The sequence below is a fragment of the Achroia grisella genome, unplaced genomic scaffold (assembly GCF_030625045.1).
Source record: "Achroia grisella isolate CSIRO2021 unplaced genomic scaffold, CSIRO_AGI_Agris_v1 utg642, whole genome shotgun sequence".
NCBI lineage: Eukaryota > Metazoa > Arthropoda > Insecta > Lepidoptera > Pyralidae > Achroia > Achroia grisella.
The window spans coordinates 5,247,206-5,267,971 of NW_026712979.1; the positions used below are offsets into that span (position 1 = coordinate 5,247,206).

General features: G+C 30.9%; 1 protein-coding gene across 1 annotated transcript in view; it reads left to right on the forward strand.

Moving 5' to 3' along the window:
* The first annotated feature begins 1,867 nt into the window (after positions 1-1,867).
* Positions 1,868-20,766, forward strand: part of LOC131849379 (mitogen-activated protein kinase kinase kinase 15) — a 28,980-nt gene continuing 10,081 nt past the window's right edge. Inside the window, exons 1-17 of the mRNA XM_059199447.1 lie at positions 1,868-2,019; positions 2,129-2,334; positions 3,349-3,543; positions 7,066-7,235; positions 10,143-10,421; positions 11,040-11,210; positions 11,815-11,927; positions 12,315-12,516; positions 12,945-13,056; positions 13,522-13,691; positions 14,053-14,233; positions 14,803-15,003; positions 15,540-15,690; positions 17,106-17,320; positions 18,136-18,231; positions 19,187-19,326; positions 19,824-19,973. Of these exons, the coding sequence (XP_059055430.1) occupies positions 1,974-2,019; positions 2,129-2,334; positions 3,349-3,543; positions 7,066-7,235; positions 10,143-10,421; positions 11,040-11,210; positions 11,815-11,927; positions 12,315-12,516; positions 12,945-13,056; positions 13,522-13,691; positions 14,053-14,233; positions 14,803-15,003; positions 15,540-15,690; positions 17,106-17,320; positions 18,136-18,231; positions 19,187-19,326; positions 19,824-19,973 (2,798 nt within the window). The 5' untranslated portion in view covers positions 1,868-1,973. The remainder of the gene's footprint in view (positions 2,020-2,128; positions 2,335-3,348; positions 3,544-7,065; positions 7,236-10,142; positions 10,422-11,039; positions 11,211-11,814; positions 11,928-12,314; positions 12,517-12,944; positions 13,057-13,521; positions 13,692-14,052; positions 14,234-14,802; positions 15,004-15,539; positions 15,691-17,105; positions 17,321-18,135; positions 18,232-19,186; positions 19,327-19,823; positions 19,974-20,766) is intronic.

Genomic DNA, 20,766 nt, shown 5'->3' on the forward strand with positions numbered 1-20,766 from the left:
GTCTATCTCGCTAAAATATATAATGGATAGTAAAAACATATATATTATTATAATCAAAATACGTTGTCACTTTTTTCATACCACGTAATTTAAATTACTGAACCACATAGACACCCTCATTGGTCTAGTAGTTTAGCACTTAATTTCAATAGCGGTGTGTTTGCACGTAATAAACATTTGTATTCATAACTACGATTGTACGTTTTCGGTGCTTTCTATGTAATATCACAGATAACATAATATTGGTAATACTCAGTGTTATGTAGTACAAGCTCTCTCTAGTTTAGGGCTAAATGGCGTTGTGTGAATTAATTATGGGTTAGGAGATCTCCAGTCATGGCTTAAAAAATTATGTAAACAATATAATGAATAAAGTTACTATGATTATTATTTGTACTGTACAGCGTGGAGATAGTGGGCCACTTCCTGCACTTATAAGGGAAGTCCCGTGACCAGATTGAGCAGACCATAACAACCACTTGACTTCCCTCTGAGATGTTAAGTGGTTGTTACTATGATTGTATTCACTTAGAGAGGCAATTTAAAAAATATTGTAGTTATTTATTTGTATAGTGATTTTCTTATTCTTCCTGCCGACCTACTCTGTTGGATGCACTAAGATCGCCGTACTGTCGCCTTAACAAACACGCTGCATCTTATCCTCCCAGCCACTGCCCTGTACTACATGTTCCATTAAATATTTGTCCACGAAATAATTGTAACGGCGCACATTTTTTACCTGACGTTATATACAGAATTCACCGGAAATCTAGAGTTAGGTACTATTAAATCTACTATTCAAAAGGTCTGTTCGCTGTAAAGCATATCAATCTACTCTCGAATTTAGTGTAGGTAGATTATATATAATCTAATAATAAATATTAAAAAAAAGTTCTCCATCTTCTGGTATTTTTTTATTTCATAGCTAGAACTACATAGATCACTAGAAGTCATAAATATGAATAATACATAATCTTCCTTATTATTTGCATGTTTTACTATGAGTACCCACATGTACGTCAAGATGGCGCTAGTAATGAATAGTCAAACTAGTCTATATAGTTTACATATTTCAGTACAGATGGCGCTTATTACAATAATTACAACTGAAATCTCAAGGTCGCCGTAGGCCTGTCCATTGTTGATATCTTATAGTTCATATTGTGTCTAGTTCATTTCATTCAGCTGCATATAAAGACCAATTACCAGTAATAACCTATACTTTACAATGAATAAAGTAAAAATTCATTGCATAAAATTCTTGAACTACTTTATAAATTAGATGATATTAAAAAACCAATCAAAAGTCAAAATTACAATTAGGTTGATAAAGTACATCTACAGAAAAAAATCTACCAAATTAATTTGTTAATATTACACAATTATAGCCAAATTTTACCTAATATGTAGGTAGTATACCTATATATTTGACAGTTTCAAAATACAAACCAGAAAATTTATTTGGTATACAATCATCATAAATATACCTATAAATTATAATAAGTATGTACGTTTTAATATAGAAATAGTAATACATTTCGTATGTCGGAACTGTATAAGTAGATACTATGTTCCTTGCAGTTTATGAACACACGCAATTTGGGCATAACAATTATGCGATCTTAACGCCCATAAAATATTTTTTTATTGAGATGCTCATATTTATCGTGAATTCAGATTCAAAGTAAACTTGAATCCAACCCACACTTTAGGTAGCTATAAAAAAAATTAACAGTTAAAATCAACGCCACCAAAACCGACAGTATTGACTGTGAAGTAGAGAACTAGTGATAGTAACGGAAAGAGCTACAAACAATGGGAGTGAGCACATCACTATTCTGTTAAATAACAAATAGCAAAGCAAACTTCTCGGCTGTCCTGCTTGATTGATACGAGATTTATTTATAAACTGCGTAAATTGAGTGGAAAAAATGCGCTCATAAACTATCCAAATGTTAAAATATAAGTGAAAAATGATAACATTCGGCGCTGCGAGCACCACGGCGTTGGAAGACACGGGTACTGTAGTCGTGAACTTTGATAATATTGGTGAACTTTGGTTTGCGACAACTTTGTTTTTTTTTCAGTAATCTGTAAACTGTATTATTGTTTATAATTAAAATTATAGGCGAAGTGAGAAGCATTTGTGAAAGTATTGGCAGTGATGGATCTAATGCTACCGTTCAGCCAGGGGCCACCAACCAAAGGCCTCGTATGGACATCGCCTGTGTCTTGGATATCACCGAAACAACAAATCTGTCGCATAGGAAAAGGGCTTTGGAAGAAGTCCGAATGGCTGCGGAACTAGTCAATGCAAATCTTCATTATATTAGTGTAAGTTTTTGTTATGAATATTATATGTATATACATTGGTGTCGTTCTATAGACATCACGTTTGTATATAAATTGTATCTAAATATTGTTTCATAGGGTTTACGAGTTTATTGCTGTTTTCTAAGCATGTTAATTTATTACGAATATCAGTAGCAGCAGTGGAAATATTTTTTAATTCAATTTATTTACTCCATTTGTGAAGAAAAATTTTCTGTAGTTTTTTTGTTTAATTTAATTGAATTCACCTAATAGTGCTGTTCACATGAAGTACTTTGTGTATGAGATTCATTGTGTCAGTCCGTAGAATATTATCACCTAAAAACTCATGGGATGGATACAACTGCCAGATAGGTTTACATTGACACTACTGTTGTTTCAATATATTGTCACTTACAATTAATATATATAATACATAAATATCATGTACTACAACAAGAAAGTTGTATTTTTTTTTAATATTAACGGAAGAGCACCTCAATGTTGTAATATATTGTAGTAATTTGTTTTTTATCTAAAGTGTGTATAAGTTAATATGTTTCAAAACAATTACTATTTTAATGTAATGTTTATATTAAATGGCGAGAGCTAGTTGTACAAGTAGTAATAAAACAATGTATATGATGGGTACTGTCCATTATAGTACATACTTGAAGGTTTGCCAATAACAGAGTTATTGTTCCATCATTGTCTGGTGTTGAGACATAACAACCACAGAACACTTAATTAATTTTTTTTGTAAATACATACATAATATACATAGAACACACATAATAATACAAACATACAGATTCATCAATACAATTGTTGCATTACATGAAAAGTCAAATGACCACTGAGTAAGACGGTGTGCTAAACCGCTAGCTACTAACACCAAGTAAACATCAATATGCATGATTGTTATTGAAAAGAAAATATTGAATTTGAAGGCCATATGTAACCTTGCACATGTAGAACCTTATCATATAATATAGAGAAGCACATTGGTAAAACTTAATGGTTTTTTATTGATTTCAGTATGAGAAGCTGGATTTTGGAGAGACAACTGTGCTGGATACATTTTATAATGCTGATGTGGCAATTGTTGATCTTAGTGTACAAATGCAACAAATTACATTATTATACCATTTGGGTGTGAGAGAGAGCTTTGACATGAAACAAAATGTATTGCTATATAATGACATCGATCCTGATTCCACTCGACGACTTAAGGTACCATAGTAGAAATCATATTATAATTATAATAAAACTGAATATTAGCCCGGCTTGTGCACTATATATCTTAAAGGATATATATATATAATAATAATAAATAAGTAACCCTGAATTATGACAACAGCCTTATGACACAATCTAGTCCCACGGTAAGCAGAGCTTGTGTAAATAGGTACTAGAGAATTGGTATAAATACTTAGATTTTTTTTGTATATACACAATATATATATAGAATACACCCAAACCAAAACAAACAATCATACCCTGCGAGGATCGAAACCGCGTCCATCGGACATAAAGCGGTGTGTTAAACGCTAGACCACAGAGGCTGTCAAACATTAATATTATATATACTCTATAATATAAATATTAATGTTATACTTATGTTACAGAGGGAAATTAAATCTAATATTGATAATTTTTGTTACTTCTATTTTGATACCCTTCTATGGAGTGTCATTTTTATTTACCATTAAAAAACAATTATAAAAATGCTTGTTTATAGATAAAAATATGGGTTGCTTGAGATTCAGTTGCACAAATAAAAAATTGTTATCTTTATTTGCATAAGACATGATAATGAAAATTTTATGATGCACATACTTTGATAAATTCATACAGCATGCAAATTGGAAATACAATAATTATTAATACATTGTAATACATACTAGCTTTGATCTGCGTTTTCGCCTGCCAAACCAGTATAGATCGAAATTAAAGAAGTTTTGTCTTTTTTCACTTTGATTGGTTAAGCGTGACAAAAAAATTTGTTAAAATATTGGCAAATATTATAATAATTACGTAATGGATAATAATTAATATATTGCATACCTACCACTGCAATATATTTTGCCATTTTTGAATGATGAATGAATTTCCAGGTAATAAAAGATGCGTCAAACTACTGAGAGGTCCTGGATTGCCTTATTATTTGTATTTACATAGTAATAATATGTATTTTCTACAAATTATCGTGTTTAGGTCACGAAAAAACCGACTAATCGCATCATTAGGGATAGGAGAAATTTGAGAAATATGAAACATACACAGCTTTGAAATAAAAAAAGAGTTATCAAAATCGTTACACATAGACAAGTTATAATAAACACACGTAATAAAACATACAGTCAAAGTTAGAAGATCTTTCTTATCGGAAGTGGGTTGTAAACGTACTTGAAAAACGTGTGTAAATATGTATTACACAAAGTATACACCCACCTTCCTAATTGTAAAACACACGTAATAAATTAAATTTATTTACGTTTTCGAACTACATTAAATAAATATGACCAACATCGTCTATGAGTAGTAATATGTTGTCGCACTCAATTTGCCAATTGCCTAGAGCTCTTCGTGTCCTTTATTGAATTACACCTATTATTACCTTGAAATTTTTATCTTCAATGCGCAATCTACTGGTACGATGTTACTTTGCAAGCGACATCAAACAATAGTTTGTTCTGAATTATAATTATTTTGTATATTGTACTGATTTTGATATTTTTTTTTACAACGATTACTGCAGTATAATTCCATTCTCGTTTTGTCAATATTAAATTCCACGGCGCCCCCGGTCGCCTCTCCGATCGATCCCTCGTCTACATCCCGAAATTACGACGGCCAGTGTCGAGGTTCGAACCCCTAGCTGTGCTTAGTCGTATCCGTCAGGCGGGCCTTGAGCCGCTCCATAAGTCCTTCCGCGAGTTTGGAGTGCACTCGCCACCTATCTTCTGGGGAAGCTGTAAAGGTCAACTGCCAAGAAAATATAAAACTGTTAAAATACACAAATTAAAGTTTTGTTATCGGAATCGTAATGATATATATCATTACGACTCGTCTTAATGGTAACAACGGTTGAACAGTAGTGCTGTATTACAGCTATTTTTAATCACCACATAGTATTTTATTCTCAAGTGCCTTTTAAAACGAAGTTTACTTTTATAATTATCAGTTTGATAGTAGTTAGGCAAACATTTATATTTATACATTGATAATGCTATTTAGTAGCCGGATTTGAATACCTTAAAGTATAATTAAATCTATGTGTTAATTTAGGATAATCCATATTATTAGGAACAAATTGTGAGGATCCTTTAATTTTTTTAACATCATAAACGAAACTAAATAATGCATTTCATTGTATTGCTTCTTTATTTTAAAAGTCAACAGTACTATCTACGTAAGTAAACACATAATTACGTAAAACTTGATAGAGATTCGTAATCCATCAAACAACCGTTGATAACCTAAATGAAATAAAATAATACTTAGGTATAATTGTAAAACTATAATTTACGATCGTATCTTTTGAAAATAAAGATTTACGCATTAGAAAATTATCAAACTTTAATGGGATATACATTATACTGCACTACCTAAACTTAGATACAGAAGTGATATTTTCCATAATAAAGGCTATATACTGTTGAAAGTATAATGCTGGCCGCATTATACTTTCAACAGTATATAGCCTTTTGACAACCTCGGTAGTCTAGCGGTTTAGATACCGCTTTATTTTCGACGATCGCCGGTTCGATTCCTCACGGCATAAACTATTTGTATTTTTATTCATGAGTATGATAGTTTGTATCAGTCTTGGTATTTTTTTATGGATCTTACGTAGATATTACCAAAATTAAAATTATCTAAATATTTATATCAGTTAGTACTCATAAGTTCATAACACAAGCCTTGCTTGACTTGGGACTAGATGATGCTGTGAGTATTGGTGTATCCAAATTATTATTTTTAATCTATGAACATTTAATAATAATAGTGCACCCGCCTGTGCACAGTTGCATCATTGGAAGATGACAGGTTGAGCTCAGTGGAAGTCAGGTCAGTTAGTCCATCAGGGGTGTATTCACCAATAAGTAACCATGTTGATTTCCCGAAGGGAATACGTCGACGTCAATCTGACATGTTAAATTGATAGGTACATACCTAAACTCTATAATGGAACGGCCTTACAGTCTTCATTATTTTGGCTTTATGTATGTATCTATCGACCGGAACTGTTTTTAGTTCAGGTCAACGAATTATACACCTAAATCTGATGATAACTGCATGGAAATTTGTTAAGTAAAGGTTTTGAAATTATCACAGATATATAAACAGATGCGACGGGGATAATTGTTTTATAATATGTATAGATTATGTATATGGTTTATCGTTTATTTTCAGTTTCGTACAGTCACCTAACGGATGTTCGAACTGAATGAAATATTTCAGAAATAGTGATAAAAAATATTGATATGGATTAGTGACAAAAATGTCCGATATGAATTAAATATATTTAATGTCAATAAACTTTCTCGGTAGCTTAGGATATCGTCATACATCCATTGATCGTTAGGCTAGGGTATTTCCTATGTACTTATATTATGTGTTTCCCGAAATAATGTGTTAAATATTTCTATCAGTTGTTTAGTACCCGTTGTACATGCTCTGTACACTTTGGGACTAGATGGCGCTGTATAAATTTTCCTGGGTTATTATCATTATCTCTTTCTTTTACAGACACCTCTTCCTAATTTTTTGTTTGTGTCATACAAACTTTCGGATATGAACACATGTGTAGTCACAAATCCGGCAGGTACAAAATTTAAGGGGGAAGAAACGCCTGATCCCAAACAGCATCTTACATTGCGTCTAAAGAATGTATTGCAGGATGTTGAAATACAGACAAAGTAAGTTGAATGTATTATTGTTTATACCAGGTTACCTTATATGCAACTGTCTATATGTATATGTATATATATAGTCTTGAATATTATTATCAATACACTCCAAAATTAGGGTTCATTATGTATGTATTGTATAGTATATGAAGAAAAACCACTATCCTTTGTGCAATGGTAAAATTGAAAATACTGATGTAGGTAACTAAGTTTATAATCTATACATAAAAATAAAATTGGAGTGTTTATTTGTGTGTGTGTAATATCGAAATAACCGTTTTTTACTACATGCATATGATTATAAATACGGTACATACACAAAAAACCACTTTTTACAATTTTTGTCTGTCTGTCTGTCGGTCTGTTTGTTCCGGCTAATGTCTGAACCCATTTTGACGGGACTTTTTTTGGCAGCTAGCTAATGTAATAAGTAGTAACTTGGGCTACTTTTATTTTAGAAACATTATTTTGTTTTAGAAAAATAAAGTATATATATAATATTATAATGCCTATAATATAATTTGTTAACATTTTCGTTTATGTTTTAGTATTACTTTTACATTATGGTTAATGATTCAAAAATATTATAGTCTAAATTGACTATTTTTAACAAAACCTATTTCTAAAACTGTTTTAATAATGGAATATGCTTCCGCCAAATAAATAAACTCATCGTCATTGCTTTGCTGTAGTTGCCTTTATCCCATTATTTGGGGTCGGCGTAGAATGTCAACAGTCTCTATCAAACGTCATATCTGAGCGGTGTAGCACATCGCTTTACTTCCGATGGTAGCTGGTTTCATTCCCCGCAGGATACCAAATTTGTATTCATAGGTACAATTGTTTGTATTGGTTTGGTTTCTATGTACAATGTAGAAAATACTCAAACCAATGAAATCTTATAGTATTAAATTATATGTCTAAAAAATTGTTTGAGTAATATTCATTTTACAGATATATAGCACAAGATTCAAACATTTAGTTTGAAACTTTAAGACGGCATTGTGTATTGCCTTAGATTATTATTAATAACTAGCTTTTGCCCGTGGCTTCGCTCGCATTAATTTATCCCCTTAGGGGTGGAATTTATCAAATTCTTTTCTTAGGGGATGTGCCTACGTCATAGTAGCTTTATGCATGCAAAGTCTCAGCCCGATCGGTTTAAAATTGACTAAGTTTCATACAAACTTTCATCCCCTATTTTATCCCCTTGGGGGTAGAATTATTAAAAATACTTTCTTAGCGGATGCCTACGTCATAACATCTACCTGCATGCTAACTTTCAGTCCGATCCGTCCAGTGGTTTGGGCTGTTCGTTGATAGATCACTATGTCAGTCAGCCACCTTTGAATTATATATATTTAGATTAATACTTTTTGCATGTCATCTTTTCAAATATCATACCATATTTTTTTCTACACGGTAAACAAACGTTGCTTAAATAACTAAAAAGAATCGTACACAGTGACGATTTATTAATTATTCTGATATCCATTCCATATAATTGATCACTCATAGTTCAAGGTTCAAGGTCTGCTATTAATTATGTTTGATGGCAGTTAATTTTGTTTATAATGAATATGCAAATTTCTTAATTGTATCCTTTGTTTATCATCCCAATACCTACTATACTGGCGTTCCGATTGTATATTAACCAATTAAAAACAGGAATGAAAGTAGCTTTTTTACGACAAATAATGATAGAAGTTGCAGTAGGTGGCAAAATATCCACCGTGGCTCTCCGAGTGCAGATCTAAAATTATGAATGAATGAATACATGTTATTAATGTGGTCTAAAAGGAAAGGAAATAACAACAATAGACATACCATATGTATAAAAGATAGTTAAATTGTGGAGATAAATAAATACCATGATGGTATCTTCACATCTCAGTAATAATATTTCTATTCGTAAAACCAATGAATGGTACGCGTTCGAAATTCAAAAATACAAAAGAGTTTTTATGTCTCGTACACTATACTACTACATGTTTGAATACGTATAATAAGGTTTTAAAATTTTAAAAATATAAATTTTAAGTACAAAAAAATTAGTTCTAATATGCAGCCTTACTATTAAAAGCAAGGTCTTACAGAAAAATTGAAATTGTTGCTAACATAATAATTATTTCAATCATTAAAATTCTATTGTTCCATCCGTATATCCATTATATAAAAAGATAAAAATGTATTACAATAATAAGCCATTCAAAGAGGTAGTAACTAGGTGGCCTTATCGTGAAATAGCGATCTCTTCTTGTATTAATCGATTTGATTTATTAAAGAATAATTATACAGATTATCACTTTTAATAATATAATATAATAATTACTTACAAATTAATGGTAAGACATTTATAAATGTATTATTATGATGTTTGGTTAATATTAAATTCATTTTATTCCAATCCTTAACAAATCTGTCTTAATGTAAATATGGAATATTATATGAGTAAATATCGTGAGGTATTTACTTTTTATTGGAATAGTATTATAGCAGTCTCTACGTGCGCGATGATACAAATATGTTACTAAGTTTGGAAAAATAGAATCTAGTTAACATTTACATTTTGCTTTTCTTTTCATGAGGACTAATCTGTTATCCCCATACCCTGTATTTGGACTGCTATATTTTACTCTATTGATATGTTAGTAATTGATGGATTCGGTACTCTAGCTGTTTAGTACCGCCCTCCTACCAATGGTGGCGGGTTCAGTTATTTCCCGCGGTACAACATTTGTATAGATGAGTGTGATTGTTTTTATTGGTCTGGTTGTTCTATATATATTATTTGTGTATATACGATTAAAAAAATGAATTTATATGAGTCGTCTTGTATCTACAACACAAGCTCTGCTTAGCTGGTGCCTAGATGGCGCTGTATGATTTGTCCTGAGATAATTTTATTATTTCCAGAGCCCACCTACAAGAGAAGTTTCTCTCAGACTTGCGTAAAGCGCGCGAAACGTACAGCGGGCCAGAACTAGCGAATGTTCTTCACGCTATGCGCCGACGCCTGGACGACCCCGCCGTGCTGTCGGGCGATACCATATTGAATATGCTTATATCTTTTCGAGAAATACAAGACTATGATGCAATAGTGCAGATTGTTGATGATTTAAAAACGATTATCAGTGGCAAGAATTATGTTAAAATGCCTATTATTAGGTTTATGTACGCATTTGCTATGAATAGGTACGTAAGTTGTTTATTTTAATATGACTAATTGTAATATTTTTAGTACTGTTAATCGACAAATGAAATGCAACATCTAGAAATTTGTTTGTTTAGTTTTTATTAAAAAATGTGAGTTATGGCTCCCGATTACATTGTTTTGTTTAGTAATCTTGATATAGTAGCATACATTGGTGGGCATACTAAATTTAAGTATTAACTTATTATAACTGTGTATAATATTATTTGAAAATAGTGGAGTCTAGTTTTAGTAATAACTAAATTCTTGTTGGTTGAAAGATTATTCCAGTAGTTTTACCAGACTGTATATTTGACTAAACATAAGTAATAAATATTTTATGATATTTTCATGGAATTCTTGAATCAGACAATGGTTTCCAACCCAGTTAATGTAGTATGTATGTTTTATGTAGGTTTGTTATTTAGTACATAGTGATTCAAAATTAATTGAATATAATAAAAAACGACATGTCAATACAGAACAATTTTTAGACGGCGTTGAAAATAAAAAGATTTTTTTTTATTTATATTAATTATTGATTTTAAATGTATCAGTACTATGCAAACAATATCCTTAATTATACATAAAATATCTAATTTTGTTTGTATTCTTTTTAGACGGAATAAAGAAGGCGATAGAGAGAACGCTTTGAAAGTGTGCATACAGGCTTTGGATAAAAAAGAAAATCGTTTCCCGGATATGTTGTGTTTGTGTGGTCGTATATATAAAGACAAATTCATTGAATCTCAACACATGGACATGGAGAGCTTGAAGAATGCCATCCATTGGTAAATAAGTAAAATATATACCGTTTACTAGTTATATTGGATAGTAACTTACAGAGGTCAAAAGTCTTATCTTGTACAATTACAACTACGAAAGTGAGCTGTATCTGCATTCATTCATTCATTCATAATTTAAGAGCTACGCTCTTGTCGGTGGAGCTCTTGCCACTTTCCGCGATCTTCCATCATGCTCTTTAATTCTTCTGTATCTGCATATATGTAAAAAATATTTTTGGATGTACATAAAATGTTTTTTGTCGTCATATTATAAAAAATGTCTCTTTGAACATGTATTGAGTCCGACCAGCTATTTTATAAAACTATTAATATTAAAATATGGTAAAATTGTAGTAATATTTTGTTTATACTTTATATATATAATTTCTTAAGACAATAATCATAAGGTCGAAACTAGTGTAGTGTTGTAAATTGTGTCACGTAATAATGACATATGACTCAACGTACTTGGAACGTCATGTACATTGAGTTGCGTTTTATTTATTGTATTCCACAGAAGAAAAGTGTCACCCACAGATCCAAAAAACAGTTTGAGCCAGAAGTAAATGTTCTTACCTTCTTAAAACAGACAATAATTTTTGTTTTCCAGGTATAGGCAGGGTTTTGAAATACAGAGAAATGAGTATGCAGGAATCAATTTAGCCACATTATTGGTCATTGCGGGGAATGACTTCAAAAACTCTCAAGAATTGCAACAAATAGGTAAATTAATTGGCTAGTTGTGATAATTAGCTTTATATATGATATCAAGTTTTATGTTTTAGATAATTTTATAATTTGCCAACTAAAAAAGTTTTCAATATCTTGACCAATATAAACATGTAAAAAAATATAGAAATATTAATATGTTTACAAAAAATAAAACTATAGTTAACTTTTTGTTATATTTTATTTAGCTTGCCAAATACTAGACTATAAATAATGGTCTCAGTAGTCGTATATGATGTGTATCACATGACATCTGGGCCTCTTGAAAAGTTAATTAATACCGCTTGATGGCCGTTCCCCGATTTCTTTTTACACAATATGCCCCTTTTCACAAAGCGAGAGAAATTTAAAGAAATGACTAACGCTTTCCAATATTTTCAGCTATGGTTCTAAATCATCTGATAGGGAGAAAGGGCAGTTTGTCGTCATTAAAAGAGTACTGGGATGTTGCCACGTTTTTCGAGATTTCTGTACTTGCTCAGGATTACGTTAAAGCAATACAAGCAGCCGAGTGCATGTTTAAACTGAAACCGCCTAATTGGTACCTGAAGTCCACTGTTGGGAATATCGAGTTGATCGACAGGTGAATTTTTCTTTACTTTACAATTACTACTACTAAAATAGGCCAAAAGGATGTCGCCACAAAGGAAGCGGCAGATAATACTATAAAATAAAATAAAAAAAACTACTACTACTATTCTAGTACTATCAACTGTTTACGTCGAGATGAATGCAGCACTAGACATTCTAACTTTTCGCTGGATATATTTGAATATAACATGGCTGGAGGCGTGTCTACCGACGTTTCTTTTGTTCTCGGTGTTTCCGAGACCAACAATGGATGCACATTTTTTTTTGCTTGCCAGATTTAAACTCACGTCACCATCGGGGACTAAACCAGTGGTGGTGGTGCATTTAATTAATCTAATTTAAACTAATAGACAAAAAAATAAAATAAAATAAGTATTAAATTATATACCACAATTTACCTTTATTTTTTCTCTATAACAGGTTTAGGAAAAAGAACGAAGAGTTAACACCTGAGGAGAAGGTTTTCGCGTTTTGGATGGAATATTTTGTGGAAGCTACAAAAACAACAAGCGAAAATATAATACGATTTCCAGTAAGTTCACCACTACATAGTTTTGATAGAGAAATGCATGATAGATATTGTCGAGTGTGCCGCCATTTTTGCTTAATAATTATCGTATAATCATTTACTCATCAAATCATTTACTTGAATCGGAACCAACCATGTTAGAATTACTATTTTATAATTAAATCTAAATTATATGCACTATGAGATGTGGAAAAGTTACAGTCAGATTGTTTACGACTAAAAGAAAGTCTCATTCCTAAGAATAATATTTAAGTCTCGTTTTACACATTTATTATTCTTCAAAGCTATATATTAGTTAACCTTGGATTATAACATTTATTTTCGATTGCATTTCAAGAGAATGATGTGAAGTTATGCTACAATGTATCGTATTGAGTATATCTAATTTACTAGTGCTCTGTCTAAATTGTTTATGTTAAGTTCCGTTACAACATATTAGATAGTATAATTAAATATTTCATGTCTCAGGTTCTCATATTGGAAACAACGAAAATATATATGCCGTCGTATGTAAATGTGAACATGGGGGCTGAACAAAAGTCTGTGGAAATATTCAACCTCTGTATGGAATCGATGCATAGGGAGTGTCGGCAAGTGCACCGATGGCTGTTCACCTCCGATATGATAAGAAGTTACAGGTATATTCCTTTATATTAATGGAAATATCTAAAAAATACATATATGTATTTGATAACGCCCTTTCAATAATAATCATATTGTGACAAGTCATCACCACATTTATAGTACAAATGTCTATGATAATTGTTAAAAGATATTTCTACTATAAGAATATTGTACCTTGTTACAATAACTGTTTATTAATGATGTTCGAACAATGTAATTGTATTGTATTTTAGTTTGATGCTAAATCTCTGTAAGAGACAAAAGTCTGCAATAAGCAACTGCTGTCTATAGTGTTTATATCAGATAGATCTTATGCTAATTTACCATCCCGTTTACCAACAAAACTTTTCTATATTTACTTCTTAATGTTTTCAGTTTATATAAACGCGATGAGCGATGTCTTTTCCTCTATGTGAGTGAGAATTCAGATGACTTCCAAATATTCTTACCATCTGAACTGTATCGACAACATTTGCACGATCTGTTAGGTGAACTCACAGCAGACCATGAGAAAGTAACTGATTTGGATACATCTGTGATGCAGGAGCAGCTAAAGGTATAAAGTATAAACATATAGTTAATGAAATTCGGTAATATCAGAATTGTTAATTTAAACAAGATACACTTTTTATAAGATTGTCTGTGTCGCCTCTATTTTAGCTATTTTTATCGCCAAGCAACTTACTTTGTAAGATGAGTTTCAGTTGAAGTATGAGATTTGATAGTGAAATTACATCTACGAAGGACACTTTAGTCCTACGGAATGACAACGTATAAGTGGTACTGTGAACGTCACATGATAACGTGATGTCATTGGTGCCATTTTAGTTTATAGACGACACTCACTTTGGCTGTCAGCTTCATATAATCGCGAAATTTTACTGTTTGCTTGGTATGCTTTAAGCGTAACGACTACTATACTATGTATTATTGCAATTGGAATGTCATCATATGGATGATACATCTCAATATCAATAATCATATTGAATGGTGTATTATATTTGAAGCAGTTTCTATATATGTCTTCAAATACTTTACAAACAACTTAAAAAAGGAGGAGCCATCGATTGATTTCTTGTCCAAGTCGTATGTTATCCTATATCATATCTAAATCATTGATTTCAGTATGAGTACGAGTTGGATGACTGTAACAAGCGTGTGGTGTTGGGTAAAGGTACATACGGCATGGTGTATGCCGCACGGGATCTGCGTACCCAAGTCCGTATTGCGGTCAAGGAGATCCCCGAGAAGAATCTCGGCGCCGTACAACCTCTTCATGAGGAAATTCTTTTGCACTCCCAGCTGCGGCACAGGAATATAGTGCAGGTAACAATTACTTACGCCGTCATACTCGAGGACCTACTCTAAAATCTTTACGCTTATTTTTATCAACCGTAATTTTTCTTTATGTTATTAAACCACACAATAAACAGTTAAGCCATAAATAATATGCCCACGGAACGAGATTTATTAAATAATAAAATATAATAATTTGGACTTATTATTATAAATAATAAGTTCCGTAAGTGATTCTCGTGTTGAGGGTCTGTTATTTACAACTTTGTATATTTTCATCAACGCGTTATATGTACAAAGCAAAATTATTCTTATATTGTAACATAGGGTTGTTATATTTATCTCGAAATATTAATAGTAGTACCTGTAAGTTTAAAATTTGCATTTTTTATTTCATACAAACTTTTCGGAAGAGTTAAATTTTCAAATATATTTCTACTATTCCTATGTACCAAAAAATATTATGCGAAATTTGTTTAATTTTTCTTACCAATGATGTTCTAGTAAGCCAGCCTTATATATAATAATATTGCCATGGATAAAAATTAGTTTGTTTTCTTTTACAGTACCTGGGTTCTATATCAGAAGATAACTATTTCAAAATATTCATGGAGCAAGTGCCTGGAGGCTCGTTATCAGCTTTATTAAAGTCAAAATGGGGTCCACTGAAGGAAAATGAAGGGACAATAGCTTATTATACCAAACAAATTCTGGAAGGTACCTTTATTTTTACAAAAGTTAAGAGTTTAATTTTTAGCAATAAAATACGTTAATGTTAAAATGTATGTGGAATAACGATGAAAGGGAAACTGTAAGATGTATTAATCAAACACTAAAATTAGATTTTAGAAGTTTTGTGCATTTAAATTCTAATTTAAGATTCATAGTATAAATCATGTAAAGACCATAATATAATTGATAAATAGAATAGAAAATCATTTACTCAAATAAACTTAATTTAAGGACCTTTGAGTGGTCATAGTTATCTTATTTTAATCTACTGCTCATTTGGAAAGCTGTCTCATTAAAAGAAGAATGAGCAAAAAACTTGCGTGTTGCTCTTTTAGATAATTGTTGTAAATTTACATTTATAAGTCGAAACGTGTGAATACAAACTAACTAGCGTGTAATATGCAGCAAATAGATAAATAAAATGAAATTAATAGTTATATGAATTTTAGTGACGTTATAAACTCTAGCGGCCTTATTACAAAAAGATAAACCTGGTTTAGCACTAGTAATAAACCATTCACCAATGTATTCCTTATTACAAAATGAAGTTTATCTCTAAATCGTGATTCGTCTATGGTCTAAAGTTAGACCTGCGATGCCCCTAGTTTAACAGTGGTCTAAATGCAAAAATACAAACTCCATTTTAAAAATTCTATTGTAAGTTGTAGTTTTTGGAAAAATATTTTAACTAAATTAAAAATATATTAACTAAAAACATTTAAAGCAAATTTTACGACAATAAAAATATATAAAAGACGTTATTTGTTATTTTTTCACTCATTTGACTTTGAAATAGTCACCATTCGAACGATCCAATAAAAATATCTCGCCGTTCCTTTTCTCCGTATAGGACTCCTACTTGTAATTTAAAACTGATTTTCAGCCTAATAGTACATTAATAAATATTATATATTAATGAAATAGTTATAATGAAGACATAGATAAATAGAAATAAATTTATATTTAGTTTATACATTTTTCTTTGAACTAATATTATTTTTGATCCTTTCAGTTTTCTGGTAAAATGGAACGTAATTGTACGGTGACAGACATGAGTGACTGATTCCTGTATGGAATACATAATGAACGATTTAACCGTAGTACTAAGTAGTCCTCTGTTAGATCTGGATTCGTAATAATGTTAGGTTTATTCCAAGTATTAACTTTAGGAATGGTTTAAACCACGACCATTTAGACCACGTTTCGTCCGAGTTTTAACAGATTTTTTGTAATAAGACCGTAGTTGTTAAATAGATCAATGAAATAGAACTAATAACTAAATGAATATTTGTTGCCATAAAGGTCTTATCCTCCTTGCCATGTAGCATCTTTACAAAGTCCTCTTTGTTCATTTGTAAGGGGAGATTACTACAGGTTTATAAATGCACTAAAATTTCCAGGTTTAAAATACCTTCACGATCAGAAAATAGTCCATCGAGATATAAAAGGTGATAATGTACTCGTGAATACATACAGTGGCGTCGTAAAGATATCAGATTTTGGCACATCGAAACGATTGGCCGGATTATGTCCTTCGACGGAAACATTTGCGGGGACTTTGCAGTACATGGCACCTGAAGTTATTGATAAAGGCCAAAGAGGATATGGAGCACCAGTAAGTTCTTTAATATATTATTCTTTCGGCTTCACCCGAATTCTCATGTATGACTTTTATATATATTAACGATCATGTTAATATAACATAGGCTGTATATTAATATAGCCTATGTTACTATGAAATACTGTAGCTTTCAAGTGAAAGAATTTCCTAAATAGGTGTAGTGGTTCAGGAGTTTATTTCCATCATAATAAAGTCCGCTCTCTTTGTACTATTAGTATAGATAGACTAGCTGTTACAAAAGGATTTGCCCATGTGATTTAGGATAATGGAAATCTGTTATTGTGTTACACTAATCTATCATGGATATACTCATTCTAAATATATGTGAAATTTGTTAAATTCCATTTAGATGTTATTTAATATTATTCACTTTCATGTGTAAGTTTTTGGGTTTAAAGTCATTTAGTCCTTTGTGGGTCAATTTTCAATTTAATGATACCAAAGTATTTTCTTGAATTCTCTTAAATTCGTTTACTTTTACTGAGAAAATGTTATTACTCATGAAAGGATTATTTAAATTACATACATGCATAGTGTTTTATTATTCTCATAACATATAATGTAGTTATATATATATATATTTATTTATATTCTTTATTGAACAAAAAAAATAAATGATAATGATGTAATAAATGATGATGTCTTCCAGATTACCTTTGAGTAGGTAGAGAAAGTAGAAAGTAAAATATATATCTATCTAAATAAATAGTGTTTATTAATACATTAACCCTATCAAATAATATTATATAAACCAGCATAAGTAACTAAAATATTGTTTGTTTTAAATTATCTAAATTAATGTATTACAGGCGGATATTTGGTCTCTTGGATGCACAGTTGTAGAGATGGCCACTGGTAACCCTCCGTTCATGGAATTAGGCTCACCACACGCGGCCATGTTTAAGGTAATGAAATGTTTTAATAATTATTATGTAAATATTTCTCTTAGTTATATAGGTATGGTTTTTTTATTATAGTACTAAATACTCGCCCCGGCTTCGCACGGTGTACATGTATTATATATTTTTAATAGATATAGTGAATCTAGAGGAAGGTTTATACCTTCCTCTAGATTGCCACCCATCTGGTTACCACCACTGGCTAACATTGCAGATATACATGAACGACATTACGGATACAACGTGGTCACGTGACGCCCCTGAATATACATATATGATTAAGATAGTTTAGTTTTAAAGATATATTTTAAGCATACATAGGGACAGATAGCGATAGCCACTTTATTTTATACTATGTAATGATTAAATATTACCTTTTATTCTCCATGACTCTCTCACGAACTCTTATCTCCTGTTGTTGTGTTGTATATATATCCCATATGCTACTATCAGACTTGGCCACGCATTGCTTTGACTAAGGTTCTTGAATAAAATAATATTGCGACAATAAATTGAGATGTAAGCTGTCCTATATTTCAAGTTGGATAAATTGCACAAAATGCAAATTAAATTTGCAATCGGTTCAGTAATTTAAGAGTCCATCGCGGTCAAACAACGTGACACGTAATTTTTATATATAAATATAATACTCAGTGATATAATCAATACTCAGCTATCTTTCTCATTAGTATAACAGCCGATTCTGTATATTTTCATTTCAATCATATATATTGAGAAACAAAGTTACTTAAGTTACAATATTTAACAATGATGTATGTTTTATCGAGGTAAAACGGTAAAACACTGGAATGACAATGCGTGTGATCACGGGCGTCACGTGACCACGTTGTATCCGTAATGTTGTTCATGTATATCTGCAATGTTAGCCAGTGGTGGTAACCAGATGGGTGGCAATCCGGCTAATAAAAAAATGTGTAATAACAATAATTAACTACCTCAGGTTGGCTATTACAAGATACATCCGGAAATACCGAATGAGCTATCACAAAAAGCTAAAAGCTTCATTCTTCGTTGCTTCATCTCGGATGCAGAGAAGCGTGCTACAGCAGCTGAATTGCTCGAAGATGGGTTCCTTTGCGAGTAAGTACTTCATTATTATAATGTTTTTCAAAAATTGCTTCATAAACAAAAACAACGGTCATAAAATTTGTAAGATGGAGATAAATTTTCTTCGTTAAAAAAAGAAAATGCCACATTTCGGCAATGTCGAAACATCATAAATAATTAAAATTAAAGTAGGATTGTAAACCTAATAGTGAAATTTGTTTAAAAATTATATATAGCAATAAAAAAAAATTAGAAATAATGTGTTTAATCGTATCTCTTATTGAGTTTTTTGAAGTACATGATTATAAATTTTGGAAATTATCAACATTTTTATATTTGATACCACTTTATTAAGAAATATTAATAGAATGTTTTTTTTTTATAAATGAACAGTATAATAATTATATTATACTATTTAAAAAAATAATAAAAAACATTACTAATTTGTGAACGTCGCTTGAAAATGAAATATTGTATTAATTGAAAATTCTAATAAATTATTATTTAGGATTTCATTAATATATTTACAGAAAAAAGAAGAACACTGGCCGTTTAGGAAGCAGTATAGATTATAATCGTAGCATCTCAGTTCCTGCTGACAAGGCCAGACAAACTATATCCCAAAAAAAGATTTCAGAACCATACATCCAAGGGACACTTCCCAGCTCACCGGAAATCGAGTAAGTTCCTTCATTACACCACATACATAGCACACAGCTTTAGTTTGTTACTATAAACGCATGGAGTTACTTGAACAGTTCATGTATGGTATCAAAGTTATAGTATAACAATTTGTATGCAGAACTAATATTTGGGAACGATATTTATAGTTATAGCTCTTTTTTCATTATTTGCAAGATTAGAGGTGATTTTAGTATTAATCATCTAATTCGTGTTCCTCATGTAAAATTCTGGACAATTGAATATGCAATTTATACAACAAAATTTGTATTATATCTCGAGATATAAATATAACACGATTGGCTATAAAAATATAGTGGAAACATGGTTAACGTTTATAATTTTAATTATAATTTTAATTTATATTCTATTAGTTTACATACTCATTAACTAGATATAATAGGTTAATATATTAAAAATTTGTACAATATCTTAAATATTATAAATAATTTTTACTGGCAATGATGTGTTTTTTAAATGTAGAACAAATTGACATATTTATACAATCATGAATTGTATTGTCCATAATTTCTTGCTATCATTTCCTTTTATTTACATTGTTTCTTAGAATATGCTCAGTAATAAGTTAAAATACTTTCTAGAGATTAGCATACAATCTCTATTGAATGATTACTTATATCGGATCATAATCACCTCAATCTGACGCTGTTCAATTTTCAATTTATTACTTATATTTATTATTTAATGTTTATTCGCTCCAATATATTAATTCTGCCTTGACGTTATAATAATCATGTAAACGAGCGGGAAAGAAAAGTGATCTTCATGAGT